Source organism: Pygocentrus nattereri, chromosome 24, assembly GCF_015220715.1.
Source record: "Pygocentrus nattereri isolate fPygNat1 chromosome 24, fPygNat1.pri, whole genome shotgun sequence".
NCBI classification, from domain to species: domain Eukaryota; kingdom Metazoa; phylum Chordata; class Actinopteri; order Characiformes; family Serrasalmidae; genus Pygocentrus; species Pygocentrus nattereri.
In genome coordinates, this window is record NC_051234.1 from 22,270,877 (window position 1) to 22,292,891 (window position 22,015).

The 22,015-nt window shown below is 40.6% G+C and overlaps 1 protein-coding gene across 7 annotated transcripts in view; it reads left to right on the top strand.

Moving 5' to 3' along the window:
* Window positions 1–22,015, top strand: part of sulf1 (sulfatase 1) — a 69,950-nt gene that overhangs the window by 21,621 nt on the left and 26,314 nt on the right. For all 7 annotated transcript variants that reach the window (XM_017717776.2, XM_017717786.2, XM_017717794.2 and 4 more), the window contains exons 2-6: window positions 5,783–6,008; window positions 9,064–9,303; window positions 11,122–11,273; window positions 17,803–17,972; window positions 21,802–21,952. In XM_017717776.2, the coding sequence (XP_017573265.1) occupies window positions 5,837–6,008; window positions 9,064–9,303; window positions 11,122–11,273; window positions 17,803–17,972; window positions 21,802–21,952 (885 nt within the window). In that variant the 5' untranslated portion in view covers window positions 5,783–5,836. The remainder of the gene's footprint in view (window positions 1–5,782; window positions 6,009–9,063; window positions 9,304–11,121; window positions 11,274–17,802; window positions 17,973–21,801; window positions 21,953–22,015) is intronic.

Here is a 22,015-nt window from a genome sequence, read left to right on the forward strand (position 1 = left end):
CGTAGAAAATACATGAAAAAGCAGAAGATTCCAACATTGGAGTTTTAAAAAAAAAATGTTAAAAGCAAAAGAGAAATGGGACAAACAACCGAACAACATCAAGTCCCGCTCTTTCTTAAGATTTAAAAAATCCACAGGTGTTTTCTGCTCATCCCTCAACTATGAGAAGAGAACTCGATGTTATGGGTCTGAAAGGAACTGAAAGAAAGCCCTTACTGGGAGCAGAACAATGAGCTGTCCACCCCAGATTCCAGACATCATCACTGAATGTGTTTGGGTTACCTGGATTCTGAGATGCAGAAAATGCAACCGACTTCTAAGACTGAACTTTGAAAGTGTGGAAAAATATCCCTGGAGATTTCCTTGAAAAGCTGAAAGCAGGTCTCGAATGGAAACTGTAACAAGGGCAAAGTGTAGACAGACAAAATACTGGAATAATTGATATTATATTTAGTAGACTTTTGTGAACGTACCATTTTCTCTGTAAATTAAATAAGTGGAGGGTGGTCTCTTACTTTTCACACTTCTGTATCTATAACTATGTATGAAGTTTGGAACGTTGGTTGTGCTGTGTATAGACTGCATGTTCTAGGCTAGGCTATTATGTCGTAATTGTTAACGCTCACACGGCCTCCTTTATGCTCTAGCTTCATGTGTATGCGCGTCCTTTCATGTTTTACACTGTTCATGGCCTTATGCATTTGTGTCCATCCTTCAGAGCAGCTCGGTCCACAGGATTCCTGACTGGCATATTCATTACAGCTTTCAGAGTGTGGCTCCTCTTCAGACTTTGCCCCAGGCTAAGCACAGTGAAGCACAGCAGCTCGGCTATTTGTATTTCTATTTCTCCGCCAGCCTGTGCAGCCCCTCTGCGGGACTGGCTTATTGGAGAACAGAATAGCGCTTGTTTATTGAGCTACTTTAAAGCTCTGCTGCTGCTTTCTAGTCAAGTGGAAGGTTACTGCACAAAGCTTTGCGTAACAGTTTCTCCTGAGCCAGAGGGGTCTGCCAGTTCTCCAAACATAAACATCCCATTCTAATGACCGCATACCAGGCCTGCGTGGAGCGGCTGAGGGCCTTCTGCTACTCATGGACGACCGCTTGCTTTTCACCAGCAGCAGGTCAGTGGAGGACTTTCGCATCAGCGTGTGGCGAAGCGGAGACGCACGCTGCTGCCAAGCCTGTTGGCTGGAGCCCTTTTTTTCTTTTTTGCTGCAATAATGAGGGTAATTAAAACGGGGCTGTAATTCCTGGCCCTGCCTGCATCCATCTATCCATCCAGCGCAGAAAATAGAAGAGCTATTTTGGACTGACCATTTTCTAAAATTGCAGTGCTGAAAGGAAAGCGTGGGTGTCATCCTGGAGCACAGCGCCCTGAGGTGAATTTAAGGTCCGCCAGCAAAGCACATTATCCGACCTGAATTGCATTGTCTCAGTTAAAGTCATTGGGAATCGGAAATTGTAATGCATTAGCACATTTGTGAGCGGAACATGGTATTGGGTGGTGATGAGTGGGGGTGGTGGAAGAGGAAGGTGGTTAATATTTTGTCCTTATATGATATGCAAATGAACCTTTTGACCAATCACAGAATGCCTTTTTTGGTTGTTTGGTTGAAGGTGTGTGCATGACCCAACAAACATAAATCCTTGAAGTCTGCAGGTATTAATGCTCACTAACCTTTAACTGCAAGGGTTAATTCAGTGATTTCTGTAAAATTAAATGGTTAGAAATGATTGATATAGTCATTCAGAGTGGTTTGATGTGAAATATGGCATTCTGGGGAAGGTTAGCCAGTCAGAATTGTTGTGATAGGAAGAGTTTGTCTCTAAAAGCTCCCTCACACAGAGTTATTACATGAAATGATTGTCGTCTGATGTCTCAGACATTGTTGAAGATTTTGGCCTGAACATATTTTTTTTTAGAAACTATTCATGGCGGTGAGGTACATGCAGGCTATTTTAAGGCCAAATAGTCCCCAAAGAAAACATTATTATTTCATAATTACTGCTATTTTCACATCAGCTATACATTACATGGCCCCGGATTCTTATCACTACCACTGTAAAGAAATGAGTCAGTAAGTAATATTGAAACATTCTGAATGTTTGAAAATGGGGGAATTCCTCTGTGTGCATGACCTGACTAAAGGAGATGGGCCAAAGCTTTAAATTGCATGAAATGAGATAAATTTGGACGCCGTCATTGGCTAGAGCCGATCTGATTGCTTCTACACGTATGAGAGCCAACCTGATTATGCGGAGCTATCGATGAAGGGGAGGAATTAAGTTTAGAATGAGTCATCAAAAGCAGAGTACAGCTTTGTGTGTGTGAAATCTGTGTCTGGACCCTACCACCCTTACGCCCAGGGGTTTGTCCAAACAGCGCCAATGTTTGCACAGCGCTGTCGGGGAGACTGTTCTGGCTGGCCCTCGCGCTGCCTGTCTGAAATCCACACTGTCCAAAAAAGCACTTACAGCTCCATCTGAGAAACAGCTTATCAGCTGAGCAACTGCCTGAGATGAAAAACTCCCAGAAACACAAGCACTTACACTTTAAACCCTTGAACTTTAGGTGTGCTAATCACTTATTCATCCTAAGGCTTGTAACCAGTGACTGCTTTCAGTTAATAATGTGCTGTGGTAAACAATAACTTCAGTACTGTATTTAAGTACAGTATTATATACACATCCATTTGTTTCATATTGTAATAGATTAGGGTGCCAATTTGAGTATTGCAGCCTTCTGTGATACAAGTATTGAAAAGCCAGTATTGAGATTAACATATAGTTGCAGCTATTAATAGTATGCAGTTCTAAGAGTGCAGAACTGAAATCTGGAAAAGCTAATACAGCTAAAGGATGCAAATGAAATGCCAAATGGTCTTTAAAGTTTAGAGCCGCCAGTGTTTTTAAAAGTATGTGTAATTCAGTCTTTTGAGAGATGAACAAAGTCATTCAGAGTGGTTTAATGTGAACTGGTTCATTGCAGAGAAATTTACTGATGTCTTTACTGACTGATTTCTTTACATTGGTGGTGGTGGTGATTGGAATCAGGGGTCACATTGTCTACTACACAACTATAGCCAGTATGTTAACTACGGTATTCAGAGGGTCCCATGTTGGTTGGTGACTCCAGCGTTTGCTGTTTGCTAGCTTATTTGCCATAGCAGTGCTGGTGCTAGCTTTAATGGCGACAGAACGTTTGGTTTAAGAATTCTTCTGGAAATGCAAAGTGTTTTTTTAGTGCAGTCTTTTTAATTGAGATCTTTGGTCTTTTGCTTTGAGAAGAGAGTAACAATTCACTTTGTCTTCCAGTCTCTTGGGGATTTTTTCAGATTTACAAATATGCTGCGGCACATTGTAAAGTTTCTCAGAGGCATCCCAGGCATAGTTACAGTTGCTAGGCAGTGAAGGATCAACTGGGTGATCCAGTTTACTACAGTGCCACCCTGAAGCAGACCAGTGCTGCAACTCTAGTTAGTTAAGCAGCTAAACGATGACTTTTCTCTGAATTGGCCGAGAAGCATAATGTTATCTTGGGCTTATTTTTAAGGACCCCCAGAATTTAGATTTCGAGATATTCAGGGGGTCCCTGACCCCAGGACCACCTGTATTTCGCACCTTGAATACAGCCATAAAATATGAGTTAAATATGAAAAGAGTTCTTTAGGGACTAAAGACATGTCCCAGAACTATCATAAATCAATGCCTCAGGCATCAGGCAGCTTATTAGTGACCATTTTCTGTAATAGCCTACTGTGAGGGAGCTTTTAGAGGAGTTAAACTCTTCAGATGTCTGGTTCCTATCACTATTATGAACAATGGTGAACACTTCAAAGTTTCTCTGGAATGGAACATTTCATAACAAAGTGCTCTGAATGACTTTGTATTAACATCTTAGTTATGCAGACATTTGGAAAGCCAGTGGAATTTCACTTTATAGGATTAGCAAAACTCCCTCAGAAGCTTTTGCAACATAAAGTTTAATAACAAGCGTGTTTCATGTTATCTTTGATGCTCTGTATCTGCCAACTAGAGAAAAATGAGGTGGAATGTCTCTGGCCCTTTTCCTCAGTGGTTTCTTCAGGGTCCTATTCAATGCTACTGTCACAGCTTCAGTTGAGGTTTTAGGGTCAGCAGAGCTGGCTGGTGTAAACGTTGGTGGGGGAAGTAGTGTGTGATGTTCTAATGAAGGCTCAGGTGCATAAAGACCCATTTGTTTCAGCCCATTGATTCTGGACAAAGGGGGCCTCACTGGCAATCCGGTGCCCTGTAAGGTGTTCACACTAATGACTTTCATCGTGCATTAATAAAGCCCACCAATGTCTTTGTTTCTTTTGCTTTTGGGGGCACAGTCTTGTCCATAAGTATCAGTATGGTTTAGTGTCACGTTGACTTTGCTGAGAAATTCATTCTAATGTAAAGATGTTGGTGTTTAACCTTTTTTGCATTGCATTAAGTCAAAATGCAGACAGGACATAGAAAACAACAGTAACCTTTAAGCGGATTCAAATTGTAATAAAGTATCTACTCTTCTGCTTACAAATACAAATGTGGTATGGATTGAAAGTCCACATAATTTCTCAATTTATTGCAGTGAGCTACAACCGAGAATTAATTCATATTAAACTACAGCATTGTATTTTGCCATAACTCTAGCATCTGGATAAAATGCATACCTTCATATAGTCACATTTAAAACTATCCTTCCCATTGGAAAGTTTTTTTTTTTTGGTTTTAATGTACGCTAATGTAACAAGACGACCACCCAATCGTTTTTGACCATTTTTATTGGCCCATTAGTCATAAAAATGTTCACACAGTGTAAATCCCAGCTTGCATTTTTGTCAGATGAGGACAAGAATTTGAACCACATAGTCATCTCTAGCAAAGCTGGACAGTTTTCATCTTCAGTGACGCATAGAGACGAACAGCCTCCCCTTGAGTGTTGAGGGCGGTAGAGGGGTTAATGTAGCGGAACCTCCTCTCTCTGTCCAAAGAGCCCTGGTTCCTCACACCCCACCAGGGGTCACCACACCCAGCCTTTCTGAGCGACAGCTCAGTCTTGAGTCGTGGTTGGCTGGCTTTGAGCTGGTGTAAATGTTGCTGGCCAATGAGAGTGCTTCTTCTCTAGTGGGACAGATGAGAGTGAGCGCTTGTCAGTGTGCAGCGGAAGGGAATACACTGACTTTGAGGCTATGTGTCGGGGTAGTTGAGAGGGAGAAGTAAGTGCTGCACAGGTAGGATTAATAAGCATAGCAGTGAGCTCCGATTTGCGGTTTTGCTAATATTTTTTACATTTTGCCAATAATTTGTCATTAGCTACAACCTTTTCAACACTTTTGAGGCTCAGCGTGTCTGTGTGCTGCACTGAATGTTTAAAGTGTATGTTAACACCGTAATTTATTAGGCCAGTTTTGTATTTGTAATTGTAAGTTTAAAGTGGTCAGCTTGACATGACCAATTTTTCTCCACGGTCTGCTTTTTGCTTTGTGGACGCTATATATATACTCAACTGACATTAAGTTTAAGTGCAGAATGTAAACGATTTATCAGGTGCAAGTGTGTTTAAGTGTTTTAGCCAGCGGTCTGGAATTGTCATTTATTTTATTTTTTTTTTCTGGAAAAAAAAAAAAGAAAAAGGGTCTTTAGATCTCAAGAGTCAAAGGAACGTTTGTTTTTCCCCTGAAATCTCTTGCTCTCTTTCTCACGATACCTGCATATGCATATATATATATATATATAAACGTATGTTAACATGTCCTTTCTTCCCTTTTTTCAGACTTGCTGGTGGAAGCTCTGGTGGTCTTACTGCAGCAGTGTGAGTCAGTGTGGGATGATGAAGCGTGTTTGTCTGGCCTGGCTGCTGGCCCTAGCCCTGGCCACCCCACTGGCCTCAAGTATCACCACTCGGGGACAGAGCCTGAGGGGCCGGGTACAGCGTGACCGCCGAAACATTCGCCCCAACATCATCCTCATCATGACGGACGACCAGGACGTGGAGCTGGGTGAGCAGTTTCTTATTGCTTAGCAGTGTAGAGTTATTATACATTCAGTTTACATTGTGCAGTTATTTAACTATGCAACATGCAGTACTGTGCAGAAGTCAAAGGCCACCCTTCATTTATTAAATTTCCTGACAAAATGACATTACAGTACAAGGTTTTTTTTTTTTTTCAGCATCAGGGCACAGTGCAAAAAACATGTATTTAACAATTCATTTAATTTAGTCTACACTATTTGCCTTTGTTACAGCTTCCATTCCGAAGTCTTGCTTTCAGATGTTTAGAGAAATCTGCAGAGATACTTTTCCACACCTCCAAAGTTCAGTCTTAGAAGTTGGTCGCACTTTTCGCATCACGATCCAAGTAATCTCAACCACAATGGTTCAATAATGTTAAGGTCTGGAGTGGTCTGTCCATTGTTCTAACAACACCAGCAGCTTCTTTGTTTGATTTCTTCTTTTTAATCCATTTCCTTTTCACAATAATAGCTTCTTGACAGACATATGTCCTTTCAGACTCATAGCATTGAGTTTTCTTCTCACCGTGGAAGGATGGCTGTGGATTTTTCAGATCTAAAGAAAGAGTGGAGCTTTTCCCCTCTCTTTCAAAGATGAATGCATTAAGTCCTGTTTATCTGCTGGGGACAGTTTTGGTGGTATACAAGATCTTACACTATTGTTAGGAGTCCCATTTTCTCTAAATTTGCGGTTTTGCTCTAGTTTCCTCAGAAATATCTCCTGAAACATTAATAACTTGTACTTAATGACCGTTAAATAAATGAAGGGCTGTCTTTGACTTTTGCACGTCACTGTAGATATATACTACTGCTTGTCAACAGAATGGAGTGCACTGAACTAATGTTTATTTCTATATAGAATATTATTTGATTTGTTGATTTAATCAAATAATTGATGCATTATGGCTCCATCTATACAATGAATAATCATCTTTTATGGTGAAATGAAACAATAGATGTCATATAATTTCTTCAGTGTATTGCATTCTGTCAGAATAGCAGAGCCCAACATATGAACATCATTAAGCACTATAGAGCACTTTTGTTTGGATATAGAGAGATTAATGCTCTGTGGCTAGAATGTGGAGATCGAAGTGATAAAAGGTCAAAAACCTTCTTTCCCCTCAAACAATGGCTGTGACAAAAGCTCAGTTTAATAGACATGTAATAGACAGATATATGAGCATGAAAGAACAGACAGCAAAGCAGGCCTTGGTTTTTCTTCTTGCCAGTTCAGATGTCTGCATGTCTTCAATTAGGTATTTGGAGTGGAGCAGCTTTTTGTCAGAGAGAGTGAAGGACATACTATAGTATAGAGTTACTTTTATTATACATGAGAACGGGTCAAAGCAAGTGTGGTGGTTAGCCATTTCCGCAGCCTTGTCACTCTTCTCCCAAAATCTGCTCATTTTCATGCGAGTTGTTCATTATTAACTGCAGCCGGCCAGGAAAAAATGATTTAGCATTTAAAGCGGAGGCCAGTGCCCTTTGCTGGCATGTGGTGTTGTATTTTTTATTTTTCTAAATATTAAAACAAAACCCTTATGATTTCGCAGTCGAGGCATTTAGTTGCTTTGCCATCATAGCTGCTTGTTTGTCAGAGCTGGGAGCCTAACAGTCATCAACTAGACCAAATTTTGACAATATAACAATCAGCGTGCTTCGATCTCAGCCTGTCACATTAAGCGCCCGCCAGCCATTTCGCATTTTAATCTCCCACGACTGGAAACCGCCTTACCTCAATGTCTGAGAGGCTCGAGGCGTTTAGTCATGCGACCGCAGACAGTCACTGCAACACCACAGAGTGTGTAACATTCTCCACCAACAGCTCGAGCTGCGCAAGCATCTCCATCACTGTTGGTTCAGCCTGACACACACAAAACCAGGAGACATTTGAGATCTTTGGACTTGGTGAACTTTTGCTCCAGAGAGCTGAGATTGGTGATTTTCACTTTGCCACGTACTTATTAATATGTAATAGCAGGTATCACTTTACATTAAGAGTAACCTTATAAGGGGTTCATAAAAGGTTTAAACATTGAATTCATTATTATTAGTGGTAAGTCGTTAGGTCATAAACACATTCAAATCATTGATAAAAAGTTACAGCACATAAATAAAAGGGTAACAGTGGCCTGTTGAATGCCAGGTGAGCCCACATTCATCTATACTGTTAAAGCGCAGATCTTGCTGGTTACTTATCTTGCTTTGTCTTCTCCATCAGTCAGTATTAAACCTGTCAGCTTCATCAGATACAACAGCTCACGATTGACTTTTTCATTTATGGGTTATATCTGATTATTAATGATTTTAAGTGTTTATTAACCAATTAATTAGTTAATTAATTAATTACCTTTCTTAGCGATTCTTGTTTTTTTACTGTAATTTAACAGCTTTACTAGTGAAATACAGTATTTTACCTTAGTAACAGTAATGACCATTAAAACAAGCGCAAATGTCTTTGGAGTAAAGGTGAAGATTTGAATTTACATTCTATTTTTGTGAATTCAGGACAGCAGTATTGAAATACAGTATGTTATTGCTGTCCATAAAAGTATCTCTGTTTTTGTTTTGTTTTTTAAACATCATTTCTACATTTTTCCTACTTTTATGTTGAATAAGTTCATGGAAATACTCCAAAATTGCTCAGAATAAGCCCTCATTTACATTAACTGACATTTAAAAGTAGTGCACATTTTTATTTTAGAATGCAACTACCCCCCACCCCAACCCACCACCCCCAAAAGAACAGGTATTGACTATTTTTTTGTGTAGCCTACATCATGAACTTGTTTTCTGTGCTGATCGAAAGAAGTGGGGTCCTCAGTGCCGATCATAGTAACTCAGTAGATCGCTTTCTTAAAGTGTGAGAGCGTTCTGCTTGTACATATCACAATGACTGTGACCCCAGCACAGCATGTTTTTTGGTAGTATATATTTTTTGACAATATATTTATGTGGACATTCATTTCTGCACTTCCAACCTTTTCCCTTTTTCCCCTCAGTATTAAATCTGAAACACGTGGTTATGTGTTCCCACAGGCTCCTTGCAGGTCATGAACAAAACCCGCAGGATCATGGAGGATGGGGGCACCAGCTTCACCAACGCGTTTGTGACCACGCCCATGTGCTGCCCGTCACGGTCGTCCATGCTGACGGGGAAATACGTTCACAACCACAACACGTACACCAACAACGAGAACTGCTCATCCCCTTCGTGGCAGGTCCAGCATGAGCCGCGCTCCTTCGCGGTCTATCTCAACAACACAGGCTACAGGACAGGTATGAATCTCTAATACCTTCATTTGTGTAGTAGCTGTTTTGTCATAGACTGTGATGGATAGTTTTGTTTTCTGCTTTTTATCAGGGATGATTCCAGTCCTTTGCTGGTACACCTACTAAACCTGGTAATTAGCAGGCGAGTTAATTCAAGTGTACTTGAGTAGGTGAATTTCCAAACTGTGCTGCACTGTAGCCCTCCAGGACCAAAGCTGAGTATTCCTGCCTTGTATTTTGTAGTTTTAAATAAACAGATCGGTGACAGAGGGAAAAACAGCAAAGTGTCCTAGTAAGGTGGTGGCCCACTATAAGCCATCAGAATAGCTTCAGTGCTGGAGGGATGGAACACCTTTCTTCCAACAGATATTCCGTCAGTTGGCGTTTTGAGCATAAAACGTTTGAGCGAAAAACACTGCTCGCTTAGGTGTTCAGTTAGGTCAAGGTCCAGCCATAGAATGCAAGTTACACGATCATCATACTCATCAACCCGTTTAGTGTTCCTTTGCAGCCAATGGATGGGGGCATTGTCATTTTAAAAAAGACCATTCCCGTTAGGATAGAGATGTTTCACCATGGGATGAAGGTGTCAGTCAAAAAAATGTAGTATTGATTTCCCTCTAAGGGGACAAGTGGACACAAACCATGCCAGCAAAATACCCTCCAGAGCATAAATCACCAGACTCCTTAGCTATAGGAGTCAAGCATTCAGGCCTGTACCATTCCCTTGGTGTAACCTGCACATGCACTCTCCCAGCTTGTTGCTGCGCCACAATACAAAGTTTAAAATGCCATCTCAGTACACTTTTGTAAATGTTCTCTGTAGCTTGTAGGCCTCTGCATAAGTTTTTTTTTCTACCCTCCGTTAGTAATAATGCCAACGACATGCCAGTTCACATTCACTCCTGAAAGACAAATGCAAACTCTACACTCATATTCTGACAGGTGTGTGCTAAAGCTAAACCTGACCAAGCAGCCAACGATCTGTCTGTGCCCAGCAGCCTGTGTATGTGTGAGGCCTGACTGCAGACCCTAATGCTGTCTGTGCTCTCCAGCTGATCTGTTAGTCTACAATTAACTTTTAGGGCAGACTGGCAGCTTGCCCAGCTCTTGGGAGAACTGTTTGAACTTGGCTAAGCAAAAAAAATGGAGATGAGCTCTTATATGTAAGCAGAATTTAAAAAAGAAGCTGCAGTCGGATATGCTGGATCAGCTTGTGATGGAGGTGTCAGAACATTGATCCTTATTTACCAATGCAGGTCTGAAACTGCTCTTCTTAAAGGGCTTGTTCTTCTGGATCTGTAAGAAGATAAATGAGAATTGGGCCTACTTTTGGATAACCTAAGGAAAGTAAATAATAATAATGTTTGGTGGTTGATGGTTCAACTTTTTGGTCCTCACATCGTTCTTGGGGAATAAGCTAACTAAAGGTTGGAGTACTGATGTTTGTGGGTGATGATTTTTGGGTTTCTTACAGCTTTCCTCAAGAAGAAGCCTAATTGTTGATTAACTAAGGTTAAGTAAAGCTTGCAGTAGTAATGATTGGCTTCTGGTGTTTCATCTTTTTGGGTCCTCACAGCTTTCTTTGGAAACAAGCTCAGCTTTGGAACAGAAGTGATGTTTGGAGTTTGATGATTCATATTTTCAACAGGAAGAAGCCTAGTCTTTGAGAAACTAAAAAACTAAACTTGACAGTAATGATGTTTGGAGTTTTATGCTTCATTTTTGTTTCCTTAGGAAGAGAATTAGTTTTGGACAAGCTTTAAAAAAGCCCTCCGTAATAATGATCGGTTTCTAATGGTTTGTCTTTTTGGTTCTTCACAGCTTTCTTCGGGAAGTACCTTAATGAGTACAATGGCAGCTACATTCCTCCTGGGTGGCGTGAGTGGGTGGGGCTCATCAAAAATTCCCGCTTCTATAATTACACAGTCTGTCGGAACGGTTATAAGGAGAAGCACGGCGCAGACTATGCCAAGGTATGTGCCCGCTGGTCTGAGTTCACAGCCCTGTCACGGTGCCAGTGCAGGGGCTTATTAATCCCATCACCCCTTTGTTTTTACTTTATGCCCAATTGTAAGGTCTGCGCTCGGCTAATTGCAGGTTTTCCGCTTGCTCGTAATCCCAGGTTGATCTAAACTGCTTGGAATCTGATGAAATTAAAGGGAACTGTTGTGAGCTGCAGTGGCTTCTCATCGTTTTGTGCGACACCAAGTCTTATATCATAACGTGGTTCACCACAACACTCTGTAGACGAAATGGATGTCCTGAGGGCATGTTTCTTTTAGGAACAGCTCTGCTGTTTTTTGGTTTTCATTGTTAGAAGACATAAGAATAATGAAGAAAATGATCAGACGTGATGATGTAAAGAAAGTGGGAAATCTGTTTTGTTAAAAAATAAAGCTTTTTAAATGGTTCTTGACTTAGACTTAAAATTTGCAAATGTTAGTTGTTGTTGAATGTTACTGTCTTTTAACCTTTTAAAAGGTCCCTCAAACTTGCTCATCTCAAAAGGCACTTGTTTAGAGAAGTGCTGTATGAGCGATGCCATATAGGAACCATTTTTGGTTTCCTTAAGAACCAAAAGAGACTTAAAAAACCTCCACATAATATAAAGGTTCTTTACCAACTTTCTTAGTGAAGATTCTTTGTAGAACCTAAAACATTTGTTTCTGATTCCCCCAATAATCATGTTTGAAAAAAAGATTTGTGAGACTGAAGATCTTTTGAAACGCTTGAAGAACCTGCACATATTATAAAGGTTCCAGTTCACATTATCTGGGGTTCTTTAAACTTCAGAAAGGTTCTTCGCCTTCACACATTTCATTGACAAAACTGGTTGTATATGTAATCATCCGTTGAAATGGTCTTTAGAGAACCAAAAGTGTTTGTTCTATGGTATTGTGCCAAGAGTAGGGCTTTTTGAAGAATCAGTTGAAAAGTTCACACTCAAAAAAGGGTTCTTCAGGGGTTCTTTAATATGGACAGTAGCTACATGACATAAATGGCTCTTTGCACAATAAAATTATGGCTTTTTATGTGGAAACAAAAACGTCCCACTATCATTACTCATATTATCTTTTTTTATACTATACAGAGAGTACTTAAGGAAAATAAAGTGATTCTCCTATTGCATCACTCCCAAGAACCCTTTCTGGCACATTCATTTTTGAGGGTGAAGGGCTACCACTAATGACCATTTCTGTAACTGAGTAGACTCTCGACTGATATAGTTCTTTAGTTCCACTGTTATTTAGCCACGGTCATCGTCCAAGCCATGGCTGAATAACTTTTGGTAGTGCAATCTGTGTATTTTTTCAGAATCAATATTCAGATTTTAGAAAATAGAATCAGTAGAGCAGATTTCAGAAAATGGAGTTTCAGCAGACTTTTTTTTTTTTTTTTTGATGAGTAAATAAATGTTTGGCCTGGTGCTCAGATGCCAGCGATTTGCTTGTTGAGTTAGACGAAGGTGTTAAGTTACCCACAAAGCTGCAAGGAGGTTCTGCGCTGAGTGCTGCAGAATGCTCTTGTGGTTTTAGTGGTTCAGCGAAGCACAGGAACATTTTAATGGATTCCAGCAAAGATGTCCCATCTGAATGTGAGAGGACTGCTCTGGAATGTCACAGACCTGCAGCCTGTAGAGCATCATTTTGTGGCCTACAGTGTTGCTTTTAAGTAATCTGCAATCTTCAGACATTTAGACATTTATCTTCAGCCAGACCAAATAGCACTTTTGTCCTCAATCATTCTCTTGCTGAGCCTTTTATAGTTTTTCCGTCATCTTACTCTTAATCAATGTGACTTTGTTTCGGCGAACTGTACTCATGTCAGATTAGAGTACACTAGGCGTGAATGTAGCCTGCATTAATTCATTTCTTGTATGTTACGTCCAAACTGTTTTACTGTTTTCTGAGACTGATGCATATAGTCAGCTCTGTCTGGTATTCACAGAAACACAAGTCTGCCCAGATGACAGCTATCTGGTTCACGTTTGGCCTGAAGTGTATTACTCAAGTCTGATGAATTCAGACAGTCTGAGTTGAAAGATGAGGGAGAGACCAGCATGACATTGAGCATAACTCATGACTCTGTAGTGGAGATAAGTTGTCACTTCACAATGTGTTTTTTTCAAAAGTAAAGTTTGTTGAACTCCTGAAACTGTTGTTTAGTTAATAATTGGAAGACTCAGTAGTGCTCAGTGCTCAATGACCAGAACCCACATAGGACCACTACAGAGCGGGTTATATTTGGGTGGTGGATCCTTCTCAACACTGCACTGACACTGATGTGGTGGTGGCGGTGGTGTGTTAGTGCTGTGTCTGATCCAGTTGTTCCAGTGCAGCATACACCAACATGCCACCACCCCATAAGTGTCAGTGCAGTGCTGAGAATGATCTACCACCCAAAGAATGCCTGCTCTCTGGTGGTCCTGTGGGAGTCCTAACAATTGAAGAACAGATTAAAAGGGGATTAACAAAGGACACAGAGAAAGAGATGAAATACAGTCTTTACTTTAGAACTACAAACTGCACCTATATGGTAATTGGAGCTGATAAAATAGACAGAGTGCAGATACAATGAGATGTATTTAATGAAGTAGCGTGTGTGTGTGTGTGTGTGTGTGTGTGTGTGTGTGTCTTCAGAATACTTATCAATCAAAACGAACTGTTGTTAAATTGAGTCATTTATATTTTATGAAGTCAGAGTTTTACTGTATGTGCCCTAATGTATGTAGTTACGCGAGTGAGAACCAGCATCGCTACAGCTTAAGGGGTTAACAAGTCCTTGAAACATCTTTTAAAGCAAGCTCACTTACACAGCAGCTGGTTCCACAGTGAGTGTTAGTGTTAGCGTTAGCATGAGGCCTACTGGGAAGGGGCGGAGGAGCAGGAGGCCACACTGAGGAGGCCCAGGTGTCTGGACCATAACTAGTCCAGGGCAGGACCCAGCGTTGGTGCATGTGTGATCTTCAGAGGCCTCATCCACATTCCTGTCTCAGCTTTGTAGCGGTCAGAGAGAGACCTCACTGTTGTCAAAACATTGAGCTACCAGGGAGCCCTGAGCCCCCTCTCGCCACTGACTGCTAGTGTTAACACCAATGTAATGTTCGATTATGTGCTGCAGCATCACACAGTCGTTCCTCGGGCAAACGCACTTGCCCTACAGCAACCTGCTGCTGCTACTGTAAAAACTGGCACATTAGGTATTTTACTTAAAGTTATTATTATTTCATTGGTGTAGAAACTTTTATGTAGAGTTTTTTGCTTGTCTCATTTACAAAAAATTATCTTTATAGAACTGTCAATTAAACAGTACACCCTTAAAATAAATATGGTTCTTCAAAGCAGTGCTTATATATAGAAACATGACATCTCAAAGAATGACTTGAATACATTAAATAACAAAAGACCTGATAACTCAATGGGATCAGTTATTAATCTCAGTGTTACTGAGCTCTGCTAAAGCCTGAGTAGACTGATAAATCAATGGGATCAGTTATTAATCTGTGTTACTGAGCTCTGCTAAAGCCTGAGTAGACTGATAAATCAATGTGTTGATCAGATATTAATCTCAGTGTTACTGAGCTCTGCTAAAGCCTGAGTAGACTGATAAATCAATGTGATCAGTTATTAATTTCAGTGTTACTGAGCTCTGCTAAAGCCTGAGTAGACTGATAAATCAATGGGATCAGTTATTAATCTCAGTGTTACTGAGCTCTGCTAAAGCCTGAGTAGACTGATAAATCAATGGGATCAGTTGTTAATCTCAGTGTTACTGAGCTCTGCTAAAGCCTGAGTAGACTGATAAATCAATGGGATCAGTTGTTAATCTCAGTGTTACTGAGCTCTGCTAAAGCCTGAGTAGACTCATAAATCGATGGGATCAGTTGTTAATCTCAGTGTTACTGAGCTCTGCTAAAGCCTGAGAAGACTGATAAATCAATGGGATCAGTTATTAATCTCAGTGTTACTGAGCTCTGCTAAAGCCTGAGTAGACTGATAAATCAATGGGATCAGTTATTAATCTCAGTGTTACTGAGCTCTGCTAAAGCCTGAGTAGACTGATAAATCAATGGGATCAGTTATTAATCTGTGTTACTGAGCTCTGCTAAAGCCTGAGTAGACTGATAAATCAATGGGATCAGTTATTAATCTCAGTGTTACTGAGCTCTGCTAAAGCCTGAGTAGACTGATAAATCAATGTGATGATCAGTCATTAATCTCAGTGTTACTGAGTTCTGCTAAAGCCTGAGTAGACTGATAAATCAATGTGATGATCAGTCATTAATCTGTGTTACTGAGCTCTGCTGAAGTCTGAGTAGACTGATAAATCAATGTGATGATCAGTCATTAATCTCAGTGTTACTGAGTTCTGCTAAAGCCTGAGTAGACTGATAAATCAATGGGATCAGTTATTAATCTGTGTTACTGAGCTCTGCTAAAGCCTGAGTAGACTGATAAATCAATGGGATCAGTTATTAATCTCAGTGTTACTGAGCTCTGCTAAAGCCTGAGTAGACTGATAAATCGATGGGATCAGTTGTTAATCTCAGTGTTACTGAGCTCTGCTAAAGCCTGAGAAGACTGATAAATCGATGGGATCAGTTATTAATCTCAGTGTTACTGAGCTCTGCTAAAGCCTGAGTAGACTGATAAATCAATGGGATCAGTTATTAATCTCAGTGTTACTGAGCTCTGCTAAAGCCTGAGTACACTGATAAATCAATGGGATCAGTTATTAATCTCAGTGTTACTGAGCTCTGCTAAAGCCTGAGTAGACTGATAAATCAATGTGATGATCAGTCATTAATCTCAGTGTTACTGAGCTCTGCTAAAGCCTGAGTAGACTGATAAATCAATGGGATCAGTTATTAATCTGTGTTACTGAGCTCTGCTAAAGCCTGAGTAGACTGATAAATCAATGGGATCAGTTATTAATCTCAGTGTTACTGAGCTCTGCTAAAGCCTGAGTAGACTGATAAATCAATGTGATGATCAGTCATTAATCTCAGTGTTACTGAGTTCTGCTAAAGCCTGAGTAGACTGATAAATCAATGTGATGATCAGTCATTAATCTGTGTTACTGAGCTCTGCTGAAGTCTGAGTAGACTGATAAATCAATGTGATGATCAGTCATTAATCTCAGTGTTACTGAGTTCTGCTAAAGCCTGAGTAGACTGATAAATCAATGGGATCAGTTATTAATCTGTGTTACTGAGCTCTGCTAAAGCCTGAGTAGACTGATAAATCAATGGGATCAGTTATTAATCTCAGTGTTACTGAGCTCTGCTAAAGCCTGAGTAGACTGATAAATCAATGTGATGATCAGTCATTAATCTCAGTGTTACTGAGTTCTGCTAAAGCCTGAGTAGACTGATAAATCAATGTGATGATCAGTCATTAATCTGTGTTACTGAGCTCTGCTGAAGTCTGAGTAGACTGATAAATCAATGTGATGATCAGTCATTAATCTCAGTGTTACTGAGCTCTGCTAAAGCCTGAGTAGACTGATAAATCAATGGGATCAGTTATTAATCTGTGTTACTGAGCTCTGCTAAAACCTGAGTAGACTGATAAATCAATGGGATCAGTTATTAATCTCAGTGTTACTGAGCTCTGCTAAAGCCTGAGTAGACTGATAAATCGATGGGATCAGTTGTTAATCTCAGTGTTACTGAGCTCTGCTAAAGCCTGAGAAGACTGATAAATCAATGGGATCAGTTATTAATCTCAGGGTTACTGAGCTCTGCTAAAGCCTGAGTAGACTGATAAATCAATGGGATCAGTTATTAATCTCAGTGTTACTGAGCTCTGCTAAAGCCTGAGTAGACTGATAAATCAATGTGATGATCAGTCATTAATCTCAGTGTTACTGAGCTCTGCTAAAGCCTGAGTAGACTGATAAATCAATGGGATCAGTTATTAATCTGTGTTACTGAGCTCTGCTAAAGCCTGAGTAGACTGATAAATCAATGGGATCAGTTATTAATCTCAGTGTTACTGAGCTCTGCTAAAGCCTGAGTAGACTGATAAATCAATGTGATGATCAGTCATTAATCTCAGTGTTACTGAGTTCTGCTAAAGCCTGAGTAGACTGATAAATCAATGTGGTGATCAGTTACTTTTCTTCGCATTACTGAGCTCTTTTGAGGGATGATCAAACTGCTGCTAGGGGGATGATTTAGAGCAGCAGTGAACTGAAGTAGACAGTGAGAGAACTTCATTTAAATAAAGGGAATTTTTTGCAAACTATATTAACAAATGACTTACAGTCCTAGAAAAATGCTAACCAAACAGTGGAAAACAGTGTGAAATATCTTTTTGTGTGTGTGTGTGTAAATTTTTCGGCATTGTCAAAGAAGTAGTTTAGAGAATTATTTCAGATGTGTCAGGTTTGTACTTTCCCATTGAACTATGTCTTTTTAATTTGTTGTTTGTCCTGCAAATCTCTCGTTTTTCTTCTTGTTTTTCTCTTACTCACACTCTTTATGTGTTTTCCACTTAGGACTACTTCACGGATCTGATCACCAATGACAGCATCAATTTTTTCCGCACGTCTAAGCGGATGTACCCGCACCGACCAGTGATGATGGTGATCAGCCATGCGGCGCCCCACGGCCCGGAGGATTCGGCGCCCCAGTATGCAGAGTTCTTCCCCAATGCTTCACAACACATGTGAGTGAGTCCAAAGCATTTTGGGAAGTTTTTTTTCCAGACATCCTGTTTGAGGCACAGCACTGAACTCCCCTGAACCCTGTGTCCTCTTGTTCTCCCTTAAAGCAAGCCCAGCCTCCTGAAATAGGCCCTTGGCAGTGGCATTGTTGAGTCTACATATTTTTAATGTTTCATACATTTTTATGAAGTGAATATTATATGGGAGACAAAAGCCTGTATTTCTGGGGAACAGTGGCGTCACGCAGTCAAAGACAAATAATTCTTCTGAGAATTTTACGATGTTATAATTTGACTTGCAGGTAAACATAAGTGGATTTTGTTTTTTTCTTATCCTTTGTGGGGACATATATTCAAAAGAGGTTATTAAAAGGAGTCTCTTCATCTACGGAGATGATGGTGCACTGAAATGCTGCTCTTGCAAATTACTTTACCACCATGAAATTGAAATGATTTATCGTCTAAGTCTAGTTCTGGCACATGCGAGCATGAAGTTCGGGGGGGTACATTTTTATGGAGCGCCGCTGTGGTGCCAAGGACATGATGGGTTTGCAGCACTATCATCAGAACTTGATGGCTGAGATCCTATTCCAACAGGGAGCGCCATGGCAACAAGCCTAATATCTTGTAGCCGCTAGCATCACTAGTATCCTAAAACCTCAAGGAGGATGGGACAGCACCCCTATTCAGTCACGTTTGCCCTGTTGTTTTTCCCCTATTATTCAGATTCTCCTCTGGCAGGACTTCCTGACCCTTGACATATCAATCAGATCGTCCATTCACTGCCGTGCGTTCTGGGGTGTGTGGAATGCATTGTTTTGCTCTCCAAACACCCTTTGTGACGTTATTAATATATTTTTAGCATGAGCTCACACTTGTGAATAGATCAGGGAGGCCCCTGGGTTCATGATGACTGGCATATTGTCGTATTGCTGAGAATCTTGCTTGGCGGGTTTTGCCAAATGAGCACGGAGACAGCTGGCAGGCAAAAGTGTGATACTGGAATGAATATACGGAGGTTTCTGACGTTGCAGTTGCCGCTTGAATTGTATTTCATGTATGTCATCTGCATGTATCTGTTTATTGAGGCTTCTCACTTAATCTTAGCCTCAGTCTTTTATCATTTATCCATCGTTTTTTTGGATTGGTTTTCTGTCTTATATGATGCCTGAAAGAAATTGGATACCTTTTTCATTGATCTTTCAACTTAGTGGTACACAAAATGTTAATTTAACAACCAGGCGAAAGCCCTGTTGGTGCAGCTGGCTCTAGAGGAGGATGTATTCTCGTTTTGATTCCTTTCAGAGATTCCTCCTCACGCTGTTCCTGCCATGCTCATGGGAGTGCTGCTCCCACATTTCTGGAAGGTTGTCTGTGATTGCATCTGTTGCGCTACACAAATGCATTCAAATTGAATCAAATTGAACTTTCACCCTGTGTGGTGCCAAACGTAAATTGGGGCACCATCACGGTTCATCCATCAAAAGCATAATGGGAATAAGTGACCCCGATGTGGTCATTGGTCAAGTGCCAATGCTGCTAATTTGTGACAGCTCTAGCTTGAAAAACTAAATAGCTTGGATATTTTTCATTGGCTCGTAACCATAACAGCACCCAGTCTGAAATGCATTGATGCTACGCTAATGTGAAGTAGTGTGGTAGTTAATCACTTGGGTGTTTACACATTGAAGGGCAAAGGCACATGGCGTTGATGTTAATCCTATTAGCATTCCTCACGCCCAAAATATTTCCAGCGTATTTTCGGAGCTCTTTGTGCTTGGTTTTAGGTGGAGGGACTGTTATGCCCATCTGTCCATTTTCATAATGACAGTAAACGTTAGCATTTCCTTGCAGTGACTTAGTGTTTTGAGCGTAGAGCTAAATGTCCCGTGGCAGGCTGTGATTCAATCCCTCCATAGTTAGCGTGGCAGGTGTCAGATGCGACCCCTGTCAAATCCAGCTTGCTTTACTCTTCTGACCTCTACATTCCTACCTCCTCTCACACAGCGAAGAGACGGCCACCTTTTTGTGCCGTGTTAGCTGGGTTGAAAAGTTCAGCAAGCGGACAAAAGGTGGCCTGAAAAGGAGAGGGTAGAAGCTAACTGAAACTATGTCAATCTTCTGTGGTACTGGTTAGTTCATTAAGCCCACTGCAAGGGTTGGTATGTATAGGGCCCACACTTCAGTTCTTCTCCTCCTTTGCTACAAAAATTTGTTTCATAGTGGCTTCTGAATAATTCATAGTAGTTACTGATTAATTTACAACAGTTACCGAGTATAATAGCAGATAATTCTGACCACTGTCTGGTTGAAATGGTTGAAATTTTCACCATAGCTGCACCATTTCATTGACCTCTAATTGCTAAGTAACAATAATAGTCTCTGTACTACTGCTAACTATTGGTCTGACCTTAAGTTATCCACTGTGTATTTTACCCGCCAGTAAATCACATGATACAGTGATTTTTTTTCCTTCTTTTTCTGTGTTCTATTGCTTTAACAATAATTGTCCTAATATTAAAAACTGAACAATAAGACTGCAGTTTAAAGGTTTAAGTTTCCAGGCAAAGGTTTCCTGCTTTTACAAACCCCTTCAAATGTTTATGCCTGGGGGCAAAGAGGTAGCAACATGTGGTGTAGATGTGATGGTATGAGGGTAGGAAGGTCACAAATCACAATGGCATCAAGTTATGCAATGCTTTAGTTATACAGGAATAAGGGTATTGTGCAGCCATCTACAAAGCTAGTACAAAAAGTGAAAAGACAGCTTATGCAGATACACAAGTTGTAGAATAACGACTTACAGTATAAATAAAATTCTGCCGGTTGGTGCACAAGAAAAGAAACATAAGATAAGCTAACCTGCCTCACAAAACCAAACCAGAGAGAGGGATCATCTTGAAATCATTTTTGAAAAAAGCCACACTGAAGCTGGATTCGTTTTAACAGAGGAGGTTGCATAAAGTGATTTGTTGAATTGTGCATGGTGGATTGGTTTGGAATTAAATGTCATTTTTTCCACAGATATTTCCACAGATAGCTCAGATTAAAAGGTCAAAGCCTTACACCACAGGACAGACTCAATAGCAATAACATGGCTGCGTCTGTTATTAGGTTTTGCTATTCTGTAAGTGGGAGGCAAATTGGAACAGAACCGCTAATATTGAGGGAGCTCCAGATTTAGCCAGTTACAGAAGGTGATTCAGTCCATAATTATTACTGTCAAGCTGTAAATATTTATTCATACTGGGTTAAAATCATTCCACAATTATTACTGACTTGCTGAAAGAACTATGCACTCCAGATTCATGCTGGACATCATCAGTAATTACTTAAATTACACAGCTTCTCCAGGTAAAACTAAACCAGCTAAAGTCCTTTGAGTAGAAGGAACAAGGGGAACGTCTTATAACCCTGAGTGGAAAAACAAGTCCATGGTCTGCTTGTTTACCTACATTTTCATTTTGCCCACTTCAAATGTGCGTGACTTATTGAGTTTGCATTCCAGAGCTTGTTACAAACTTTATTTTGGGCGCCGGAGTCCGGGCGAGCTTATTATTTTTCTTAAGCATGTGCCAACCCTCAAATGATTTCCTCGAGCCAAGAGAGCCAGTGCTCTCGGGCTGGTGTGAGGAGAGATGGACGGCGGGTGCTGAAAAAACACCTAGCTGGGAGAATTTGTAGATTTTCTTGAACAAACAGTGGGTGGGGTGATATGTTAGTGATGCCTGTCAAACGCATTACACAGCAGCTAAGCTAAACGTGCACCTGTGGCACTGAAATGGTAAACAGGTGCATAGTGAACAGAGATGTCCTGTTGCTATTTCAACAGCACCCCCAGCTACAACTACGCACCCAACATGGACAAGCACTGGATCATGCAGTACACCGGCCCCATGAAGCCCATCCACATGGAGTTCACCAACTTCTTGCAGAGGAAGAGGCTACAGACTTTAATGTCTGTGGATGACTCAGTGGAAAAGGTCAGTGTATGTATGTATTGGATGTAGTAGATATATTAAAAAGGGAGGCGTGCACAACACATC